Source organism: Triturus cristatus, chromosome 7 (genome assembly GCF_964204655.1).
Source record: "Triturus cristatus chromosome 7, aTriCri1.1, whole genome shotgun sequence".
Taxonomy (NCBI): Eukaryota; Metazoa; Chordata; class Amphibia; order Caudata; family Salamandridae; genus Triturus; species Triturus cristatus.
In genome coordinates, this window is record NC_140590.1 from 553359639 (window position 1) to 553382498 (window position 22860).

General features: G+C 43.8%; 1 protein-coding gene across 8 annotated transcripts in view; it reads right to left on the minus strand.

Moving 5' to 3' along the window:
* TMEM94 (transmembrane protein 94) overlaps positions 1-22860 on the minus strand; it is an 805258-nt gene that overhangs the window by 103662 nt on the left and 678736 nt on the right. For all 8 annotated transcript variants that reach the window (XM_085617011.1, XM_085617013.1, XM_085617005.1 and 5 more), the window contains one exon: positions 13533-13610. In XM_085617011.1, the coding sequence (XP_085473137.1) occupies positions 13533-13610 (78 nt within the window). The remainder of the gene's footprint in view (positions 1-13532; positions 13611-22860) is intronic.

Below are 22860 nucleotides of genomic sequence, written 5' to 3' on the forward strand. Positions count from 1 at the left end.
AGTTTAGCTTTGTGGTCCCCCTAAACATCGATCTCAGGTGTCATAGATAAACTTCATGAGAGTCCATTACAGACATCTGTTTGTAACAGTCTTCTACATGGTTTGAACCCGGTCATCTTCGGGGGAAAAATTTGTAGCCTTGAGACCAAGGAAAAGCTTTGAATCAGTTTCTGAATGTGCAGAAAGAAAGGAACGGACCTCAGATCGCATGGCTGGTGCTTGAAAGCAACTTTGCTATTCACTTTCGGAGCAAAATTAGGTCAGCACGGAGCAGTTCAACACCCCTTACCGGTGCACAGGAGTACTGCTTTAAAGTTTACAGATTCAGTCTGATGCCTGGGGAATATTCACACAGTAAAGATTTGCAGTTAGGAATATTCATCAGAAATCCCCTTCTCTGCCTTGCTGTAAGGGTTCACTAGCAGAGCAATAAAATTAGAGCAATGGCTAAAAGAGGTCTCATCATAGGAACTTATGTTTTTCTGGCATTTCAAATTCTGATGACATCACATAAGACCACAGAGGCCCACCTGAAACCAATTATCTCACAGGCTTGAATGATATTACTCTGTTATAATAGAGGGAGTAGGTATAATTTGGTACATATTAATATTAATGCATTTTAACTCCTGAGGGTCTCAAGGTGCTGGAGTTGCTAGTTGCACTGCGGAGAAAGCATTGCAAAATGAGGCAAAAGCATTTAGAAAAACGGAGGAGAGGAAGGCGAAAGCAGTAAGAAACAATGCAAAAGCAGAAGAAAGCATACAGAAAAACGGTGGTGGGGGAAGGACAGAGAAAGCAGTAAGAAAGGAGGCAAAAGCGGGAGAAAGCAGTCAAAAAAACAGGGAGAAAGGACGGTGAAAGCAGTAAAAAGTAAGGCGAAAGCACTCAGAAAAACAGGGGAGAGGAAGGATAAAGCAGTAAAAAACTAGGCGAAAGGGTGAGAAGCACTCAGAAAACGGGAAAGGACAGAGAGAGCAGGAAAAAACGAGGCAAAAGCAGGAGAAGGCACTCAGAAAAACGACGAATGGAAGGAGAAAACAGAAAAAAAGGAGGGAAAAGGAGAGGAGGAGAAAGCACTCAGAAAAAGGGGATGAAGCAGAGCGGTGCAGCAGCATGTGAGAGTTTGGCCTGGGGCAGTATTCAAAACAACAGATGTGTGACTAAAATGCAGACGTGTCTCTGCAAAGATCCCATCTGAGTTTCTGATTGATCCTTAAAACTTTCCAGTGTATTGTGCTTAATTGGACAGTGCTGTGATGATCAGGAGGGGCAGTCTGAAGAAGGGCAATTAACATTGCCTCTTTGCGGTTCTGATGTGGGACCAAAGACTGGCACACCTTTTGAAGCAGCTAGAATGATGTGGAAATGCTACATAACGAAATGCTTTGAGCTGCCCTGCAAGGTTTTTCTGTCAAAAAAGTGATTGGACAAGGGTTGGAAGGAGTCTATCTCAAGAGGAGGCTCTAGTCGATAGGGAGCCTGGATGAAGGAGATAAAGACTGAATCTGTACACATGAATTGTTGTGAGATGGCACTGGTAACTCACAGTTTGGTCACAGGAGGATCCTGAGCTTACAGTAGTGCTTCACAAAATGTCACCCTCAATCTGAAGCAGGAAAGTTGGGGGATAAGTAGATGTGGGTGAAAGTACCAGTCACGGGTTGGGTAGAGACTCATCTTATGGTCATTTTAAAGAGTACACCAAACGAAATCAGTATTAGAGGACATAAAAGAAGCAACCACGAAACGGAGAGCAAAAAGAGCAAGGAGTCTTCCACACTCAAAAGAATGTCTGTCTGTCTCTGGTCTGCTTGGAGAGTGAATGGGAGGCCCACGCCATGGACCATGTCGATGGGTATCTGCCAGACTGCGGCATATGTCTGAGAATGTTCAGAGGGCTGATCTGGAGGATGCTCAGGGGCTGGGGAAGCAGTAAATGTGGGAAGTCCTTTTCTTACACTTGGGAATGTCTGAGCGTGCAGTGCCTCAATTACCCTTAGGAAAAGAAAACTGAATTTGGACAGGTGGGACTAAACTGGGTGGAGGTTGTTACTCAACACTGGTACAAAGGTAAACCTGAGACACACAGGAAGATTGATCCCAATCTAAATTTCTGTGGGTGCTAAATTCACTCATAAAAGAACTGGTGAGGAGGAGAACCTCATATTAAGACGTTCAATGACATCCAACAGGAAGGCAAGGATCCGCTGCAAACGCTGGCATTGGACTGAGACATTTTCTAGACTATGTAGACACCAAAACCGGGAATAAGGGTGCTGGTCTTCAGGTGCAGTGGGTACATGGTCTTAATTCACAGAATGCCTAATGCTGTGCAGCTTGGCTACACATTTGTTACGTTGATGGCCTATAAAATGATGCAGGCATTTTGATTTATTTTAGTTATGGTTGCAAGTTGGATCACTAACTAAAAAGAAAAAATAAAGGTAGGGACAGGGAAGCACAACAGGGATGTAGGTGGCGGAGGTAAAAGCACCATGGTGGGATGGAAACAACACTAGAGGGGCAGAGAAGCACATGGTGAGACAAACCAACACGGAGATCGGGAGAAGCAACACCGGGGAAAGAAACAACACAGGAGGAACAGAGAAGCACACACAGACAAAGAGCAAGGTGGACACAAGGGGGTGGAAAAGCCCACAGTGAGCCACAGCAACACAGAGACAGGGCAAAGAAACACATAAGGGAGACAGCTGGAAAACACACACTCTTGTAGAGTGCATGACTAAAAATAAAAAAGTAGCACCAAAATAAAAACAAGCAGTGTAAAAAGACAGTAATGCGTTCATGCTCCAGGGGAGGAACAAACTCATGACTGGGGAAGTAAACCCCACACAAGCCATCAAATCAGAAGCAAGCAAATGGGAGTGACAATGAGCCCAACCAATAGTAAACAATAGGTGGGCCCTAAGCCTAGCTATAAGCTAACAAAATATCTTGCAACAAACAGAGAATGCGCTGTCTTAGGTGAGGCCTAAAAAGTAGTACAAGTCCTCCAATCAAAAGGATGGTAAAAACACCTTTTGTTTTTGTCCCCATCAAAGGAAACAAAACAAGAAGAGGACAGAAAGCTAATGAATAATAAACACGCAAATGAGATTCACAAGAAATCAATGAAAAATAAGCAATCAGCAGTCCCCAAACTCAAGTATCAGTATTGTACAAAATAGATCTTTCCGCAACATACAACTAAAGATGCCTATGAGCAAGAGCTAAAAGTGAAGAAGATGGGATATAATCTGAAACCAATGGATATTTGCATGCTAAAGATTCCCAATGTCACAACTAAAAATATTAAAAGCAGACACATCTATAAAAGGACATTTGCTGGAATAAGACCATTACATTGACTTTGTAGCATGTTTGGCTATTGAAGACATGTACTGAAAAAGGCAGCCTGTATTGGTGAAGCCATATGCCCAACAAACCCATGGAACCAGTGGTGTATTGTGATTTGTTGGCTGTAAGAACTCAAGTAGACGCCACAGAGCGCACCATACACTCCTATATGTTTGAGAGTCGGCTGAGACACATTACTGGACCAGTGGTGCACCTGGTTTTAGTGATTTGCTGTTAAGCTTGGCATAGCATGAAAAAACCTTTTAAATGCTAAAAGCTACAATTACTTGATCTCTAGTTTTTCAGCCGACGCTCTCCAGTTTTTACCCAGAGTGAGAATTTCATGTGGGCAAAAAAAAAACAACAGAATAAGGGGGGAGGATATTTTCTGAATGGCACAGGCTTCACTGGTCACTAGACAATACCAGCACATATATTTGAACGTCTCTAGTATCGCCTCAAGAGAATCACTGTAAATCTCCCAATTAAATAGATTTTTCTCCAGCCCAACCAGCTGTCTGAGCACCTTTGCCTTCTGAAGCCATAAAGGGGACCTTAGTACAATACATTTTTTCCATCAATTGCATTTAAAGTACTTAGAAAATGGTTAAGGTATTTACATCTGACAGAGACTCTTTTTTATTTTTTCCAATTTTTGTTTCAAATTTAGCCCAAACATTTAAGGGATTTTCACAGTTTTGAAGAATGGTGCCTTTTTAGGATTTGTTTTCAGGTAAGTAGTTGCTAAAATAGTACAGAATGGAAGCATGAGTGACGCATGATATGGGGCCAACGGGCAGCTATTGACTGGGTAACAGTAAACTATAGTAGATATTGCACAATATTCTGCTGTGGATGTAGAGGAGCTCTTAGAAAAAGACTGAAGAAAGTGCAACAAATAATGACAGTGAAACATTAATATGAGTAATAAAACACACACAAAGTAGGTTTTGTTCTTCAAAAACGACACTTGTATTCCTATTTCTCATTAAGACCAGCTCTTTCAGTTACATATTAAATCAGGGAGCATCAATTTATTTACTTTTAAAAACATCACTTGCCTCTTGGTATGAACTTCTTTATGAATAACATACCTTCATTTGCAACTTAAACCACCATGTCTGACATCTGGCAGTCACTTCCCCAACTCCAGCAGAGCTATTATTTTTCTTCAATTCATTTGTTTGAATTATTCCCCATAATCAGGCTGGTATTCCATGGTACATTTCCAATAATACCAGACTGTACATTCAGTGCAATAAATAGCAACACTAAGAGTAGCACATCCACCTCATTATGCTGATCCCAACACCAGGCAATGAGATAGATGTTCCCTGAATTCCACTCTCCAATAAACCTCAGATTTAAGTGCGTAGGTAAAGATAAGCCCCCCTTGATAATAGGTCAGAAGGGATGGTTGAATGGGAATCTACAAATGCTATTAGCATTGCAAAATTAAGTACAGCAATGGAGTTTTCCTAGATTCACATGCTTCAATGAAAATCAAGATCAACAAGCAGCATATTTCCAAAGAGGTGGGAAGAGGTTCACCTTATTGAAAGAAATGTACCAGTACCACTCATCCAACATAGATGTGTTTCAGGCCTCAAACCCAGGCCATCATCAGCAGCACAGATATGAACGGTCTGTCATCCAGTGGCTCTGTAGTTATCTTAGAGAACATGGATGCCTTTGCCAAGACCCCTGTTATAGAGAGAGCAGTTATTTGTACCAAAAGAGGCATGCGTGCAACTAGCCATCTTCCAATACCTGTTTGTAAACAAGATTTCGTTTGTTGGAATGCTCAAAGACCACAAACAATTAATCCATGGCTCTGAAAGGTTTCGTTTTATCCAAATAAAACTTTGAACACCTCTGGTTGTCAAGAAAATTTAATGCCTACTCCACTGACTGCAAAGAATTTGGATACAGCACGAGACAACCAGCTAATTTAGGTGCACATTAGTTGGTGTTTTAGGGATAAACTTCAAGTCAGTGCTTAATTTGAGCCAATGGTTTCCGGTGCTCAGTTCCAGCACTTTATCCTCAACACCAGGAGCTTTTCATGAGCACCAGTTAAGGACACATTAATATATGGGGAGAGTAAGTGATTTGCCTGGAATCACAGGTTGGTGTGATGATCCAGAGATTCGACCCTGGTTCCCCAGCTCTGAAGTCGGAAGCTCTGGCCATTATTGCCACATCCTCTCCTCACTTTTGTGGTTAGTAGTTGGTTCTGTTTTAGGCGGCGCTAATAGCAGAACTGGGCTGGTGCAAGTTGCCTCCTGAGGAAAGCCCCTGTACTTATTTTTACAAATGAACCATTGCTTCAAGTGTTCTTTAGAATTACCTTGTCTTTGGTCAATCCTACATAGGCTTCTTTAATAAAGAAACCTGCATTTTCTGACATGTTTAGCTGGCTTGACTGCAAGCAACAAAGCTTTGGGACTTCCTCAGGGCAGGTTCAAGATGAGGACCTATGAATCCCAAGATGAGGACCTATGAATTTTGTAAAACAGCTTATCGTTTTTAAGCTCATGACAGCTTTGCTACTTGTGGGTATGGATACAAATATCCCCTCTGTTGGAAACAGCCCACTCCCACTCCGCAGGGTGGTGGTGGACTCCTCGAACACACTGTGGTAGCTTGGCCCGAGTGGTCAGGAAACAGGCACAGTGCTAAGCATACAATATACCCCTACAATAACCATGCGTGCATCCGTTCCAAAAACGACTCTACACCGTAAAAATTATGAAAATATTCTTTCTTTATCTTTTTCTCTTAGTTGCTGATTGGAAAAATAAATAGGTCAATCACAATATACAAGTTTCAATTAGTGCAGGTCAAATAAATATTGGCTGTTTGATGAAATAAATAGGGGTGATCATAAATAACAGGGCATAAATACAAGTGCAATATATACAGACAATTAAATACTTTGAGGCAATAAATACTGTATCAATAAATATTGTACACCAACAAGTCCTGTGGACCTATAAATATAGTGCAGCAATAAATAGGTAAAAACTCAATAAATACAGTATCCCCAATAAATAATTAAAAGTATACAGCACCCCTCATGTAATCAGTTGACTTCTCAATTCTTAAGGGCTGATTTGGCCCAGGCACAGCTTGTAGGGTTGTGGAAGGCTTGAGGGGGGAGGCTACTCCCTGGCTGGGACAAGGCTGAGGCCTAAACTGAGGTAGATCAAAGGGGGGAATACCAGTGCCCTGGCTTTCTCTCTCCACACAACCTCTCTAGGTTAGTCCCAGTTCACCCCAGGCACAGTCAGGTTGGTTTCAGCACCTCCCTAGCCCCTTAGAGCAGTCTCTCAGGTCTCCACAGGGCCTTAGGCGCCCTCTACTCCACTTACTGCCCTTTTTCTGATGTTCCGACGCCGCTGGAGTCGTGTCGACGCCGTGAGGCGGTTCCGGTTCGGTCTCGGCGGCCTCGGCACAATGTCAGTTCTTTGACGACGCCGGTAGGCGGTTCCGGTCCGATGTCGGCGGCCTCGGTTCGATCTCTACCTCCGATTCGACGGCGTCGGGCAGTCTCTTCACGATGTCGACTTCGGGCGGCTCCGGTCCGATGGCGCTCTCGGCTCCGATGACGTCGGCCGGTCTGGCCTCGATGTCGACTTCCGGCGACTCCGGGGTGCGATCCTCACCCCCGACCTCCGGTGCTCCTCCTCTCAGGTTCCGGGCGACTCCGGAGTGCGATCCTCACTCCCGACCTCCGGTGCTCCTCTACCTCGGTCTCCGACGACTCCGGAGGGCGGACTTCACTCCTCCGATGACGCCGCTCACTCGACCTCGGTTCACTTCCTCCTCGACCTCTGGTATTCCTCACGACCTCCGTCGGCGCCCTCTCCCGACCTCGGGCGGCTCCGGGTACGACGTCTGCTACTTCAGTCAGCGCCGCTTCTCCACCTCGGGCTCCAGGTCTCAGGCTACTCGACGCCGGACTCCAGGGAAACCAGTTTCCAGGTCAGGATCTTGCTGCTTTCTGCTTCTAAGGCCTGTTCCTGCTGTTCAGGTCCTTAGGATGAGTTTTTCTGTCTTCTTCCCACACAGGGCTATAGGCTGGGATCCATCAGTAGGGACAAGTATCAAGGGTGGGTTTATGGACCCCACTCCAGGCACAAGTTTCCACCCCTGCTGCTTCACTCCTTCCTCCTTCACTGTTGTGCTCCTCTCTCTTCACCAGTCAGGTGCCAACTGCCAGCTCCAACTGCCAACTGCCTCTCTTGTCCTCCCAACATTCTAAACCGCCTCCAACGGTCACAGGGTTCTGGAAGCTCCTGGAATGTTCTGGAAGGTGCTGGTAGGTTCCAGTGGATGCTGGTGATGTCACAGGTGGCCACCATTTTGTGCTCCAGGCCCTCAGACAGAAGTTTCAGGGGTAGCTAAAATGGTTCCCTGAATCTGTAGCAACACGAAAAAGTCTGGTGGTTCCCAAAAAGGAAAAATTCAAACAGGGTTTGAGGCAAAAGTGGGACAAAATAAATAATGATGAGGAGGGACCACCCAAAGGGCTGACAGGTCTAACACGCTCAAACTCTTTAATGAAGCAAAGAAAGAAAGAAGCTACTGTATTCCTGGTTGAGACTGTCGCCTTAGAAATTTGTAATGCTCTATATCTCAAACCACCTTTAGAAAGATCTTGTAATTTGGGTACATTCTGATGAATTTCTGCTTCCAATGGGATTTTGACTTGCAGTATGAAAACATGAAGGATACTTACAGCATTACTTTTAGAGAGAACTTGAGACCCTCGGCCCATTGAAAAAAATATTAGGCCCCACTCATACAGCACGACATATCATTGACCTCATTTTGTTACAATTTTGATGTTGTAATTGTAGAAATCCCCTGGACCTACCAGGGCAAGCCACTAATTTCTTAATATCTCGTCTGCTCTGAGTTGCAGACGTCCTAATGCTCCACTTAAAACCTTGTGGTACTTGATACGGAATTCTGAAATCTCAAAAATAATACTAATTTGACTAAATATATCTACTTACCACCATGTCGATTATCATTTAGTATCCACATGGTGGCCCTCTGTTTATTGCTGCCGTTATTGAGGCCCTAGGCACTATAGTTCCTATGAAAGCTTGCAAATCAAACAAGAGACCTCCTGCCGTTAAACGGCACACCCCATTCCACTGTCTTCTTCCAAGCCATCTCTGTATCTCAAGTACTGCGTTGCACCATGTTCTCCTGTGGTAAAATCAGAAACATGTACACTGATTTTGCTAAGCAACCCCCTGTTAACTCGCTCACCTCGATAGGTCTCCCAATCCCAATGCAATTTGAGCCCTGTGGCAGTTTCAGCAGTTTAGTATGCCAGAGGTGGAAACTGATGCGTGTGATAAGCTCAGGATTCCCTGATGATCTCTGCCCCTCACAAATAAATTCTGCTAACACCATTGTGTTCAGAGCCCTTCTGAGAGCTCTGTTTAATATGTTCCTTTCTAATGCAGACAAACCACCAGCTTGGAAACACTTAAAGGTTCTCCCCTTACTACCGGCCTATATCACTTCTTCAATATCCAGTTGAAGTCCTGGAAAACATATTACAGTCCTGTTTACATCCTATCTAGTGTAATGACCTTTTAGATCCATCTCTGTACAGCTTCAGAGTTTGTCACAGCCAAGAAACTGCTTTGTCTCCCTCCACATGTGTTCTCTAAGGCAGTGCTTCCCAAACATTTCCGAAACACAACCTAATCTTTAGAATAGCAAACTCTCATGATCCACCTAGCTTTAATGGACATGGAGAAGGGTGGCGGTGGGCAGGAGGGGTTTAATGTAACTACAGCATCATCAGGTAGTGCACTGTCATTTACAGACAGCACATTTTCCATTGCAATTGCCATCAAAGTTGTACAGACATACAGTTTAACTGATAAAACTATATTACACACAAATGATAATTAGTGGAGATCGGGTTCCATTGACTATTTATCAGTTGTGCATCACCAGGTAAAGTGTTTTGATCCTATTAAAATCATTGCTTCCATCACACTTCAGAATTACAAAACAATTGTTTTTTTTTTTTGCTTTCCATCTGCTGAATGTGTATAGGTCATTTACAGGGATTTACATTTGTTGTGTGAAAATGATATCCTACAGCTTTTCCTTTCAGACTCCCCAGCAACATTGTCACACAATTCTCTTTACTTTTCTTTCCCTGACTGCAGTCAGATGAGTTTGTAAACCCCAATCCCATTGTTAAAATAATAAGCAGCAATTTGTCAGTAGACATAGCCTGACATTTGACTTCTGTCTTTGAAATGCAGCAAATGTGACAAGATAAATGCAGAAGAATTTAAAGGCATCTTTATTTATTGCTTAGACTTCAAGCCCTATAGTTTGGCAAACAATGCTCTAAGGCAAGCTGATGTGGGTCAAGATGGAGCCTGGCTAAGGTCCATGCAAGCCAGGCTCTTTCTGAACTTTTGGAGAATACCTGGAATCAGATGAGTCAGAGAAAATGCATACAAGAACACTCATATCCAATCCAGCATCAGGACAGCCTTTAGGAATACAGGATTTCCTCCAGGGATCAAGATTTATTGCTTAGCCAGGAAGCATTAAGGTAGAAACAAAAGCATCTATGGTGGGCGACCCATGGCCTCAAATAGGGGTCCAAGGACTTCGGCAGAATCTATCACCAATGTCGCGACCGGAGAGGCCTATTTAAGCAATCTACTTTGGTGCTGTTGTTTTCCAGCAAAAACATACTATTCACACAGAGCCACCGTGAGCTACCAGAGTTACAGACAGCGGGTGTCCCCTTGCTTCTTTGCTATAGGGGAAGAACACAATTTTTCCCTTCGAATGGGAGACTATTCACTTCCTTTGGAGCTTGCAGGCTTAAGGTCAAAGGACATAAGCCGTGTCTGCTGTGGCATGGACAAACCGAAGGTTCATTGTTCTAGTCGCTATCGAGTAGATTACTGGACATCAACAGGTTATGTTTTGTCCTTTCCATGCCCAGGTTTATCATGAACTATGCTCTTTGGGACATAGTCTCGGAGCAAGGAGGTGTACCAGTTCAAAAGCTCACAAGCGGCTACAATAGCATTGGCATTATTTTGTCAGCGAGAGAGACCACCAGACTGGTGCATTTTCTACCCATGTACTTCAAAATTCTTGGCATCCATGTCTACGTGAGAGATTGTTACTCTTTCCTTTAAGGAGGCTGCCATCTCCAAAACAGACCAATCTGTGAGGTTTCTGGAGATGGATGGCTCAACCCAGGCAAATGTACATTAGACTGGGGGGGGCACATAGGCCTCTGTCCATGATTTACGCTGGACATTACAATATTGAGTAAGAACTTAGTCCAGAGATTGGGCGGAGTGTCTGGGCTATACAGAGAGGTGCTTTATCCTTTGCAGGGGCATCAGTTGAATCCAAAGGGCTTCCCATTAACAAATTAAAGTGTCATTTCATTACTTTCTGATACAAGGTAAAGCCAATGCCTCAGAATGATTACAATGCAACGAGGGTGGTGGAACAGAGTAAAATGTGTGACTTTGTCACATTGTCCGAATGTCACTAATATGAAGGGAGATAATGGAGACAATGATTTTAGAATCCAGTACTGAGTTCAAGTTTGAAGCCTACATTGAACCGTTTTTAGGTAGTTCAATAAATGTGACTTTTCAGAAGTGGACGGGCTACAAGAACGGAATGTCTTCAATGAAACTGGCATGAGATGGGCACTGTGGAAGTGCATAAATAAAAATATTGAAGTGTATGGTATAGCAGTCCAAGTGTGATTTGTGCTGGGTTAGTTTGAAAAGGGGAGAAGAGATTGGGTCACTAAATTAACAAGGATACTTTCTTGTATCCTCAGCTCTCCAGTACCTCCTGAGAGTAAGCTCAGAGATCTGCTCATAATTCAATAAAGCAAAAAATTCTTCTAATTGGCACGCCTTTAATCTATTCTCGGAGGGTCTCTTTAAAAAATGTCTTTGGAGGATTACTGGAGGATTTCTTCAGTCACCATCCACTTTAGTTACAAATTATCTAGAGACTACAGAAATTCAGATGACTGGCTATAAAACTCAAGAATATCCTGAAATGGGGAGGGAGCAGAAAGGAGGGGGACTTTGGGATGGGTGTGGTACAGTGACTTTTGAAACAACTGCACCCTTCTGATTCACTGTGACATTCTTTGTTTATTATTCAATATATTTTGCAAGCGGATATTTATAAGAAAGTTACCGGATCTTCTCAATACATGTGTGGAGACTTATAGAAAGGTTATGAATTTGTGGGAAACATCCATTCTGGGGAGCCCAAAACTATTTTTTTCTGACCATCTCCATACCTGCCCATGCCCATGGTGTGTGCAGGAATCACCTCTACAATAATTAAACTGACTTAACCCACTGCTTATGCTGGTGCCCTTTCACATGAGCAATGTTTGTCTTTAGGCTTGGCTGACATGCATCAGAAAGAGGATTAAGCAGAACGCTTCAAGCAAAGACTGCCTTACTACATACACTAGGGCCTATTAAACTGCAGTTTGTGGTACTTTAGATGTACTACAAAAAGAGTACTACAAAATGCTATTTACAACCCTGCAAGTGTAAATCTCCATCCACCTCTCCTATATTTTCTATGGGAAGAACCTCACATGTGTAAGTTTACTACTTAGTAGTAACTGTGGAATGCAGCAGGGGGAGTGGCTGAAAAAAGGGGTATGCTTACTATTAAATGGGATAGGTTTAGGAGGGTTTTAGGCAGGGACATGTTCCAATCCACAAAAGAGTAAGACCTTTGCTATCCGCAAACTGTACATCTCAAGTTACTACAGTCAAAAAGGGACCTACAAAAGTAGTAAATCACTCCAGCTCAGAACTGGAGTAAGCCTAGTTCCACACATGGCCAACATCTGGTACTGCAACAAAGTCCCAAATAAAATAATGGTGGCCTGGACTAAAATAAAATTCCATATGAAACAATGTTAAATTAAAATATTTAAACAGTTAAACATATAATTAAATATAAATTAAGGTTTAACAAATTTCTAAAATTAACCCTTTTATTATTTAATCATAAAATAGTTGAAAAATAAAATACCTTTCTTACTTTAGGAAGGATTTCATTTGAGTAAAACTTCAAAAAATAATTTAATTGAATATATTTAAATTCAAAATCGAATACAAAATTAATTTAATAGTGATATAGCATTTTTTCTTTTGTTCTACATTTGCAATGAATGCATAACATTAATTTCCATTCATATTTAGCATAACGAATATTTTTACTAACATTACTAATATCTTTCAAGTTAAATAAATATTTTTACTTTTCCCTATGCTTTATCACAGGGAGCCTCCAGAGTCACGGTGGTAATGAAATTCTGAATTAAATCTTTAATTAATTTAAACATATTAAATTATATTAAACTTTTTACCGGAGTTAAAATCAAAAAATAAATTCCAGCATAAAGTAAAAAAATATATATTTATTTTATTTTTTATTATGCATTAACAATTAGTAAAAAATTATGTATATGACTAATTAAAATTAATGTTTAATATATGTTAATGATAAATTAATGTTAGATTAATTTACAAATTAAACAAAAATTTAAACATTATTTATAATTAAACAATGAAAGTTTTATTTTGATATATTTTAACATTAATACATATTTGTATTTTAATCTAGCTTAAATCATTTAATGTAGCATTATTTCCTATGGGGTTTGATTTTAAGGTTACGTTTGTGGCAGTAGTAACTTACAATCATAAACTTGGCTCCACCCCCATTTTCGGGGGGGGGGAAGGGGGAAGAGATGTTTAAGTCTACACTTTTGAGTAGCTTTACACTCTGATTTTGTGAACAGCCAAAACTGGCAAAGTTACTCAAAAGTGTTAAAATAAATTAGTTGTGTAAATTACTCACAAGTGTAAGGTACCTTTGTGATTAGCCCCGAACATCTTTATGTTCAGTAGTGGTAACATTGTGTTTAGACGTGGGAGAACGAAGATGACCAATGGACAACTTTAGTGGGATTAGGGAGATTAATGGGAACAGCTGTACACACACAGTACAGGATAATTTACCAGAAGCACTTAGGTGTTGGTAGACATCCCAGTAACCTGGAAGGAAGGAGAGTATTATTCTAAGAAATATGCACTGACCTGAGTAATGGCGAGAGTGAGCTGACACTGCAAAAGGAAAAGGAAGCATTTTCGTATCCCATACGTTGAATGGCGAGCCTGGGGATCAAAATGTAGAAACAAGTAAACATAAAAAACCAATGATCTTTTATCTGGCCAAAAAAGAAAATGGGGACTAAAGTCAGCACTGCTTCATACACTCAACATGCATCCCAAAAGAATTACAAAGGCATGGCTATCTCTGGTACATCAGAGCACAAGACCTATGGCCTGCCTCGGATTATGCCACAGGGAATCAGAGAGGCTCAAACCCAGCCCTGCTTTGACATTGCCACACACACATTCATCAAGATAGCCACAAATTGAGGTGTGACAATTCCACTCTCCCCTCAAATCCCCTTCCCCCAGATGTATAGAGCTGATTTAGACATTGCTGCACATACAAAAGAGAACATAAAGGCTGTATTTCTAACACTAAAGGCTGTCTCACACACAGACCTAGGGAGAGTCAGCAGTGCACATTAAGAACCTAAACACAGAGCCTACCTCTGTCATGACACTGACACATACATATACAACAATCAACGAAAGCTTTATTCAAAAGATAATGTCATAAAAGCTGGTCACATAAAAACAGGTTTCACATTTTTTTTTAAATGATCAATACAGCGAAATATATATTGAATAAAAAAAGAAAGTTAAAAAAGTTTTTAAAAAAGTTAAAAAACACATACACAGTATTATTATTACAAATTAATACAACTAGATGATTAACAGTTAAAAAGACCCAACAGGACTGAAACATAATTCATTGTTGTTAATAGAGAGAGCCTTCTTTAATTGATTGCCTGGAAGGGGCTTAGATCTGATTATCCACATCCATCTTAAAATCTTTGCCATTGATACTGCATACAATACAGATGGATCAGTAAACAGTATTCTCTTAGCTAAACTCGACAGGTGATTGCCCATGATCCTGCAAATTGGTGCCAGCCAAGCTTTGCGAGGTGCAACGTACGCGGGACATACAAACAACACATGTGCGTATATTTCTTCCAAGTCAATGCAGTAAGGGCATTTGACATCGGTAGCGGCAAACAATTTAGCAGTGAAAGACTTCAGGTGTAAGCATCCTGCTCTAAACTGGAAATACAGTTTGCCGTCTAGCGGATTGGAGATTACGTCCCAGTAATCCTCAACACACTGACTTGGTTTTATTTGCAAGAACTTTCCTGTCACTGTTATGGCATCACTTGTTCTGTTAGCTTCTTGCACAATCCATTCCCAATAGCTTTGCTTGATTAGATCTTTTGATGGGAACTGGGTACTGTTTAGGGCTTCCCACAACGATGACATTCCCATGCAGGTTAGAGAGCTTCTAATGTCTCGCAGCCAACTAAATTTGTGGAAGCGATCAGCCTCCATTATATCTTTAAGACCGTCTGCGAAGATGGCTAGTTCTGGTGTACACCAGATTCTGCGCCAATAGAGGATAGGGTGTAGTCTTGCTAGGTCAGCTATAGCTTTTCTGCCTAGGTCATAACACAAGGGGAGCAAGGGAGGACTTTTGGGGTAGGCATGTGATCCCCCGGAAAAACCTGTTCTCAGATACAAGAAGAAGATGCAATTTCTCAAAACCCCATAACTCTGCACCATACAGGACTGAGCTTAATATTTTAGAGCTATAGATCTGTAGCACCGGGGTAAGAGGCTTGGTCAATAATGTTTTAAATTCCTTGATCATGACACCGGCCAGTTGCCTGTGCTTTAAGGCCATGGTGTCGATATGCGGCCTCCAGCTAAGTCCTCTATGCAAGATGATGCCTAAATAAGTGAATGCATCAGCCTGCTCCAGGGGTAGCCCATCCATTACCATGCCACCCTTAAATGACCAGTGTTCATTAAAGGTCATGATCTTTGTTTTTGCAGTGTTGATTTTTAGACAGAGCAGTAAGCAAAATTATTTAAAATGCTGCAGCGCACGCTTTAACCCACTCAGGGTTTTAGATAATATAAGTGTGTCATCCTCAAACATTAATATCGGATGTTTTTACCTGCTAGGACTGGGGAGTTTGTGGGAAAGGAAGCTAAAAAACTAAATGCCGTTAATAAAAAGTGAAAACAATGTGGGTACTTGGCGTACTCCAATCTCAACTGAGAACCGGTCAGTCTTATTTCCCGGAACCCCCAAAGAATTTGGGCGAAGTTATTTTCGTGGAGGCGAACGATTTAAAAGAGTAGATCAGGGGGCAGCCCAAGCTCTTGCAGTACCCTCCACAGTTTGGGATGTGAAACTAAGTCAAAGGCGGACTTAAGATCAGCAAAGGCTGCATAGATGCTACCTTTTCCAAGGGTCACCATCCGCCAATAGATTAAGAGGAACCGGAAGACCTGGTCAATAGTGCTTAGGTGAGCCCGAAAGCCTGCCTGGAAGGGGCTCAGGATGTCGTTATCAATCCAAGTTTGAATTTTTGCTAAGGCATGTCGTGCTATGACTTTCTGGATTGAATCAATAAGGTTTATCGGCCTATAGTTCCCAGGTAAAGATTTATCCCCTTTTTAATAAATCTGGAGGATGTCCGCCCCTCGCCAGGTATTCGGGATCGGGGCTCCATGGGCGATGGCGTTTGCTAAAAGCATTATATACTGACTCCATTTGGCCTTGTCCTGCAGAAAGATATCAGCGGGCACATTATCAATGCCAGGGGCTCTCCCACTGGTAACTGTGCTCAGTGCAGTGGTTACATCGGCTAAATTAAAAACAGTATCAGATTAATTAAAGTGGACCCAGGAAGGATCATTGTCCTTATTGTCATTATCTGCATATTGTTCTGAGAAAACTTTACCCACTTTTCAAGGTCCACATGATTTTGGAGGGGAATGCCTTACTCCACCCGCGCCCCATTTTACAAAGCTCCAAAAGCGTGGCATATTCCTCTCACTACTTGCGTCTTTTAGGTCCTGCCATCTTTTCTCGCCCCAGGCCTTTTTTGCTGACAGGATCGCCTTCTTGTAAAGCTTCCTTGTGTATTGGACTCTGGACTGGTCTCCTAATCTTATTGCCACCGAACTCTGCGCACACAAATAAGATCCAGGTAGTGGAGCGCTTTACATGAGCACCAGTTACATTATGCCAGGTCACATTAGCTTTTAGGCACAGGGAGGTTAAGTGATTTGCCAAGAATCACAGGTTGTTGAGATAATGCCGAAACTCGAACCTGGTACCCCAGTTCCAAAGCCGGCAGCTATGGCCATAACGCCACCTCCTCTATTGCGGCACACTGGAAGCCATAAAGATAGTCACTGATGTGATGCTGAGATATCGACTGCTGCGCGCACAGACAGACATGCTAACAAGAATGTAGTTCTGTCTAGTTGAAAAAACACAGACCCAAACTGTACATTTTACGGCACAAGTTTTAAAATAAGTTAGCTGAAAAAACTATAGCCTTAACAAACAGTTCAGAAGGGGAAATCATGAATTATTCCAATATTTCTAGTTTTGTCATATTAACCAGGAGCATTATGCCACTGCAGCAGAAAATCACAAATGCCCATCTCACAAAACCGTGAAACCAAAAGAGACACTGGATGGACAGCAGATAAATATTTGTGTCACAGGAGAAACCCCAACTGTCTGATGTAGTGAGTCTGACCAGCACAAATGTGAAGAACAAGGTACGTACCTTCGGCAACACCTCATCTGGTAGGGACTCTAGCTGGCTGCAGATTCCGTACCTTAGCATTATCTCCAGGCATCAGACTGGATCCGAAGATTTTTATGAGCCGTACCCCTGCGTGCCGGTAGGAGACATTGTTCAGCTCTGCGTGGCATCGTCAGCGTTGACTGCATCGGAAGGGACGTCAGATTCTTTTAGCAGTTTTCCATGCCAGGAGCTCAGGGCCATGAAGAATACGGACCACTGGTTTGTGGAACTAGGACCCTGAAAACTGAATAGCCCTGGACCGATGTTATGTTACCGTTCTTATAGAGCACACCACTACCAGCAAACTGGCTTACCGGCGTTTAACAGGACAAGTGAAAGAACATGCTGTTTTAAATGAAGAGGTGCGTTTTCAGTTGCTTCCTAAAACTTAGTAGATTATCGTTTGAGCTAAGATGAATAGAAAGAGAGTTCCAGAGCTTATAAACCAGGTAGGCTAATGAGCGACCCCTGCCTCTTGCTCTCTTTATTCTAGGGACAGTAAGAAGGAAGAGACTGGTCGATCTAAGCTCTTAAGGGCACTGTATGGGATGATAAGATGCAGCAGTAGATGTGGGATAGTCCAATGTTTAATCCTGTGGGCAACACACAAGGCATTGAATTCTATTATTTTGCTTATGGACAGCCAATGGAGATGGACAAGGGATGAACGTGCGGGTTGCATTCTGGGCAAACCCAGCAGAGCTCGAGAAGCAGCATTACGAGTGACTTGCAACTTGCTGATAACATATGAGGTACTGCCTAAATAAAGAGAGTTGCCATAATTAAGGCGGGAAAGTACCAGGCTCTGGACCACCGTCTTTCGACATTCCATAGGGAGCCACTTGATTGACTTCCTAAGGGATATTAAGGGGCCAAAGCAAGTATCAGCAACTTTCCTTGAGTTAGGTCCTTATCCAGGAGGACTCCGAGGCTCTTTACTTCTGGTCGGGGGGGGGGGGGAGGGGGTTCCCCCAGACGCAGGGGCCAGAGGAATTGATCCGAGAGCAATAGGTTATTTACCATCACAATATTCTCTGTTTACTTCCTGTTAAGCTTGAGACAACTTGTTGCCTTCCAGCTAGTCACCCGATTCAGAAAAGTAGTACGTTTTCCAAAAGTTGAGTCTGCATTGGATGATAGGGAGACAACAATCTGAGTGTCATCTACATATGACACTATTGTGAAACCTGAGGAGCAAATGATGTCTGATAAGAGGCGGACATACACATTAAAAAGTGCAGGGCTCAAAGAGGAGCCCTGTGGCACTCCACATTCAAGCCGATGTGTCTCAGATGAAAAAGACTCTTCACTGACTTGAAAGCTCCTTTTCGCTAGAAATCAGTTTAGCCATTTTACAGCCACACCTGTAATTCCAATTTCTTCTAACCTCTGACATAGGATTGAATGGGAAACTGTATCGAAAGCTGCGATCAAATCCAGAAAGATGAGCGCAGCTGACCCACCCTGGGCCAGCATCATTTTAAGGTCCCTTGTGGCCAATAAATGAGCTGTATCTATACTACAGCCAGATCGAAAACCAGTCTGCATCTGGTGCAGTAGGTTGTTAGAATCCTGGAGTCAGAAAAAACACCATTTAACTATTTTTCCAGGATTTTACTAACCCCAGGAAGTAACAAAATGGGTGTATAAATTGTCCGCCTTGTCATGTTCCAAGGAAGACTTCTTCAGCAATGGGTGAATGATTGCATGTTTCCAGGTATCAGGAACATCTCAGCTACCTAAAAATCCTTTCACAGAGCGGGTATGATGGGGTGAGCCGGTAAGAAACCTACGGCCCGACAGAGTCTCAATCAGATTAGGCGTTACTGATGGTAAGTAACTTGGTCATCTGATAGAGACTTCTAGCTGCAGATTCCTAACCTTAGAATAGATACCAAAGCAATCCCTCCCCGGAGGAGGGTCTGCAAACTCGATTAGACTAGAAAATCCTGTAGGACCGAATAGGCAAAGTGCCTGTCCCAACGGACCTAACTCTCCAGGCAGGATCGCTTGGTGAACATGTGCCGTGAGGCCCAAGTTCCGGCCTGGCAGGTGTCCAGAACTGGAACTATTCATGCTAGTGCAGTGGCGCAGCAGTTGCTCTGATGAAATGGGCACGCAAGCTGTCTACGGGTTCCTTCTTGGCTAATGCAGAGCAGATTTTAATACAGAGCACAATCCACCAGGAAATGGTTAGTTTATGCACAGCATTCCCTTTCTTGGCTCCGACATACTCCACAAAGCGCTGAATGTCTACCCATAGCGATTTTGTACGATCAAGGTACAAGGACAATGCTCTTGTTAGGTCCAGCTCGTGGAGTCTCTCCTCTTTCTTAGAGGGATGAGGCACAGCGTAAAAGGTGGGCATGGTGGGCAAGGTGATGGACTGGCCTACATGAAATGAGGTGACTACCTTCAGCAAGAAGCATGTTGGAGTCCGAAAGATCAGTTTGTCTGGGAAAAAAGATGTACGGAGGCTGAGATGACAGCGCCTGCAGTTCACTGACACTCCGGGCAGATGTAATAGCCATCAGAAAGGCCGTCTTGATGGTGAGGAGCCTAAAAGTGAAGGTATGAAGTGGCTCAAAGGAAGCACACATTAGAACGGTAAGAACCAAGTAGTCTCATTTCGGCATAACAAAAGGGAGCAGGGGGAAACATGCCTTGCAGACCTTTAAGGACCCTATTTACAATTAGGGACTTGAAGAAGAAGGGCTGAGCTGGCAGCTGCAGAAAGGCAGAGATAGCAGATAAATAACCCTTAAGCATGCCCAATGCAGAACCCTGCTGGGCCAGGATAAGGATAAACAAAAGAACTTTGGAAAGGGGTGAAGATAAAGGGTCAAACTTGTTTGGCTGTACACCATGCCACAAGCTTGCTCCAATGGTCAGCATGTACCGTCTTGATGGAGGAACGCTGAGCTGCCAAGATAACATTACAGACTTTGGGCGGAAGGTCGAAATCTGTCAACTGTCGCTGCTCAATCTTCACGCATGAAGAAAGATTGTTGACAAGTTTGGGTGGAAAAGCCTCCCATGCTGCTGCGACAGAAGATCCTCCCAAAGGGGCAGCCTAATCGGAGGACCGATAGCCATGTTCAACACCTCTGGATACCAGACTACCCAAGCCCAGTCTTGAGCCACAAGGATGACCTGGACCCGGTCGTTCCTGATCTTCCTGAGAACTCTGGGCAGGAGTGGTATTGGCAGAAAGGCGTACAGGCGGCCAGAAAACCACTTCAGACGAAGTGTCTCAGAGCGAGAGCCGCCTTGGAAATTCCAAAGCGCAGAACTGCTCACATTGCGCATTCTCTGGAGTTTCAAACAGATCTAACTACGTCTCTACCCACTGCTGAAAGAGAACTTGCACCTCTACCAGCTGGAGATGGCGTTTGTGATCTTCTAGGCATCTTCAGCTGAGTTTGTGCACCTAGGTGTTCAGAGAGCCCGCCCAGGTATTGAACCACAAGGGAAATGTTCTGATGTTCTAGCCATGTACAGAGACACAGAACCTCCTGACATAGGGTCCACGACCACATCCAGCCTGTTGGTTGCAGTACCACATGGCGGTGGTGTTGTCCGTGAACACCTACACTAGCCTTCCTGCGATTGAAGTTAGAAAGGCTTTCAAAGCCAATTGGATCGCACAGAGCTCAAACAGGTTGATGTGGAGTCCAGATTCCACCAGAGGCCAGGGTCCTCTGATCTTCACCTCTCCCAGATGACCGCCCCATCCCAGGAGTTACGCGTCTGTCACTACCGTCAGATCTGGTTGGGGAAGGGAGAGGAGTCTGCCAATCGCAGTCTGTCAGACACACTGCAAATCTTTTACAGTGCCCTCCGAGATCTGGACCACGTCAGAGAAATTCCACTGATTCTGGGCTCACTTAAGGTCCCATTGCAGAGCACACATATAGCAGCGGACATGTGTCACAAAGTAGGATGCACCATGAGGCACAGCAGCCTCAGAGCTAATCTCCCCGAAACCAAAGATAGTGGCTGAAATATCGGTTTCATAGCCATGAATATCCTGGACTGGCTGTTCGTGAGTATAAGCCTGAAACTGCACTGTATTCAGAACAGCTAAGGTGAAAAGGACTGTCTGCGAAGGGATCAGATGTGACTTGGCACGATGATAGTGAACCTCAGTGAATGCAGAAGGTATGCCGTAATCTGGAGGTGGTAGATGACTTCCTGGGGCGAGCTAGCCTTCAACAAACAGTTGTTGAGATAGGGAAAGATTGGTACCTTCTGATCTCCACAGATGAGCTGCAACTTCCCCCATCACCTGGGTTAACACTCGAGGGGCACTGGTAAGGTCAAAGGAGAGAACGGCAAATAAAGTGCTCGTGGCCAACAGTGAACTGCAGGTAATGTCTTTGGGCTGGCAGAACAAGAACTTGGAAATATCCGTCCTGCAAGTCCAACATTACCATCCAATCTCCTTGGTCTAGGGTAGAGAGGACTTGAGTGAGTATGAGCATTTAGAATTTTTCCTTTATCAGGAAGAAATTGAAAAGTCGCAGGCCTACGTCTTTCTTGGGGACCAGAAAGTAGGGGAAAAAACAACTACGATCCACTTCTGATTCCGGCACCCTCTCTATGGCTCCACTGGCTAAGACGGCTGCCACTTCTTCGTGGAGTAATGAGATGTGGCCATCAGTCATCCAGTCGCAAGAGGGTGGCATGGGTTTGGGGGGGGCCGCGTTACAAAGAGGAGGGAGATAATCTGGAGAACTCAGGGGTCAGATGTTATCAACCTCCAGTCGTGCAGGTGATAGAGTATCCTGCCTCCCAAAGGATGCCCATGATGGTCAAAGGGCAAAGTGAAGAGCCTTGGAGGCTGCCGGTGGAGGAGGACTGGCCTGACCTCTGCCTACCTAACTCACAAGGTCTGAATGTGTCGCATCCCTGACCAACGCAAGGACTGGGAAGCCTGCGGGCCGTGGTGACTGGGCAGGTTGAGTCTAACAACCCCTTCCATGGCCTTGAAAGGCAGACTGAGGTTGGCAAGATGCCATGGAAAGGCCAAATGACCTGGCCGTAGCCCTGATGGCCTTAAGGAGCTGAGTCCACCTGGTCTACGAAGAGATGGGAGCCATCAAAGGGCATGTTCATAAGCAGGGCCTGGACATTCCCGAAAAAGCCAGTGGTTCTCAACCAAGTGCCCAAGGGCCACAGATGATGAAACTGCTCTGCCTAGTGAGTCGGTTATATCAAGCCCACAGCGTATGGCAGACTTAGCTGCATATTTTCCATCAGCAATAGCTCGGGAGAGTATGGCTCGGTCCTCCTCTGAGACCATAGGCAGTACCTGGGCAACAGAGTCCCAGAGCAAGTGGGAGTATCTGCCTAAAAGGCACACGTTGTTCACCAACCACAGTGGTAGGCTGGCAGAAGAAAACATCCTCTTTCCTAAGGGATCCAGTCTCTTGGATTGCATTTGTGGGGGAGTGGTAGGGAATGTGCCCAGATTTACTCTGGAAGTGGAGGCTTGGACCACCAAGCACTCTGGGGTGGGGTGATGAGTGAAGAAATTGGGGTCCCCTGGGGAGGGCCGATGGTGTCAGGCCATTGTTCTATTCCCTATGCTGCGCTTGGACTAGGCCCGAGTAGAACGTCCATGAGGGGGGCTTCATTAA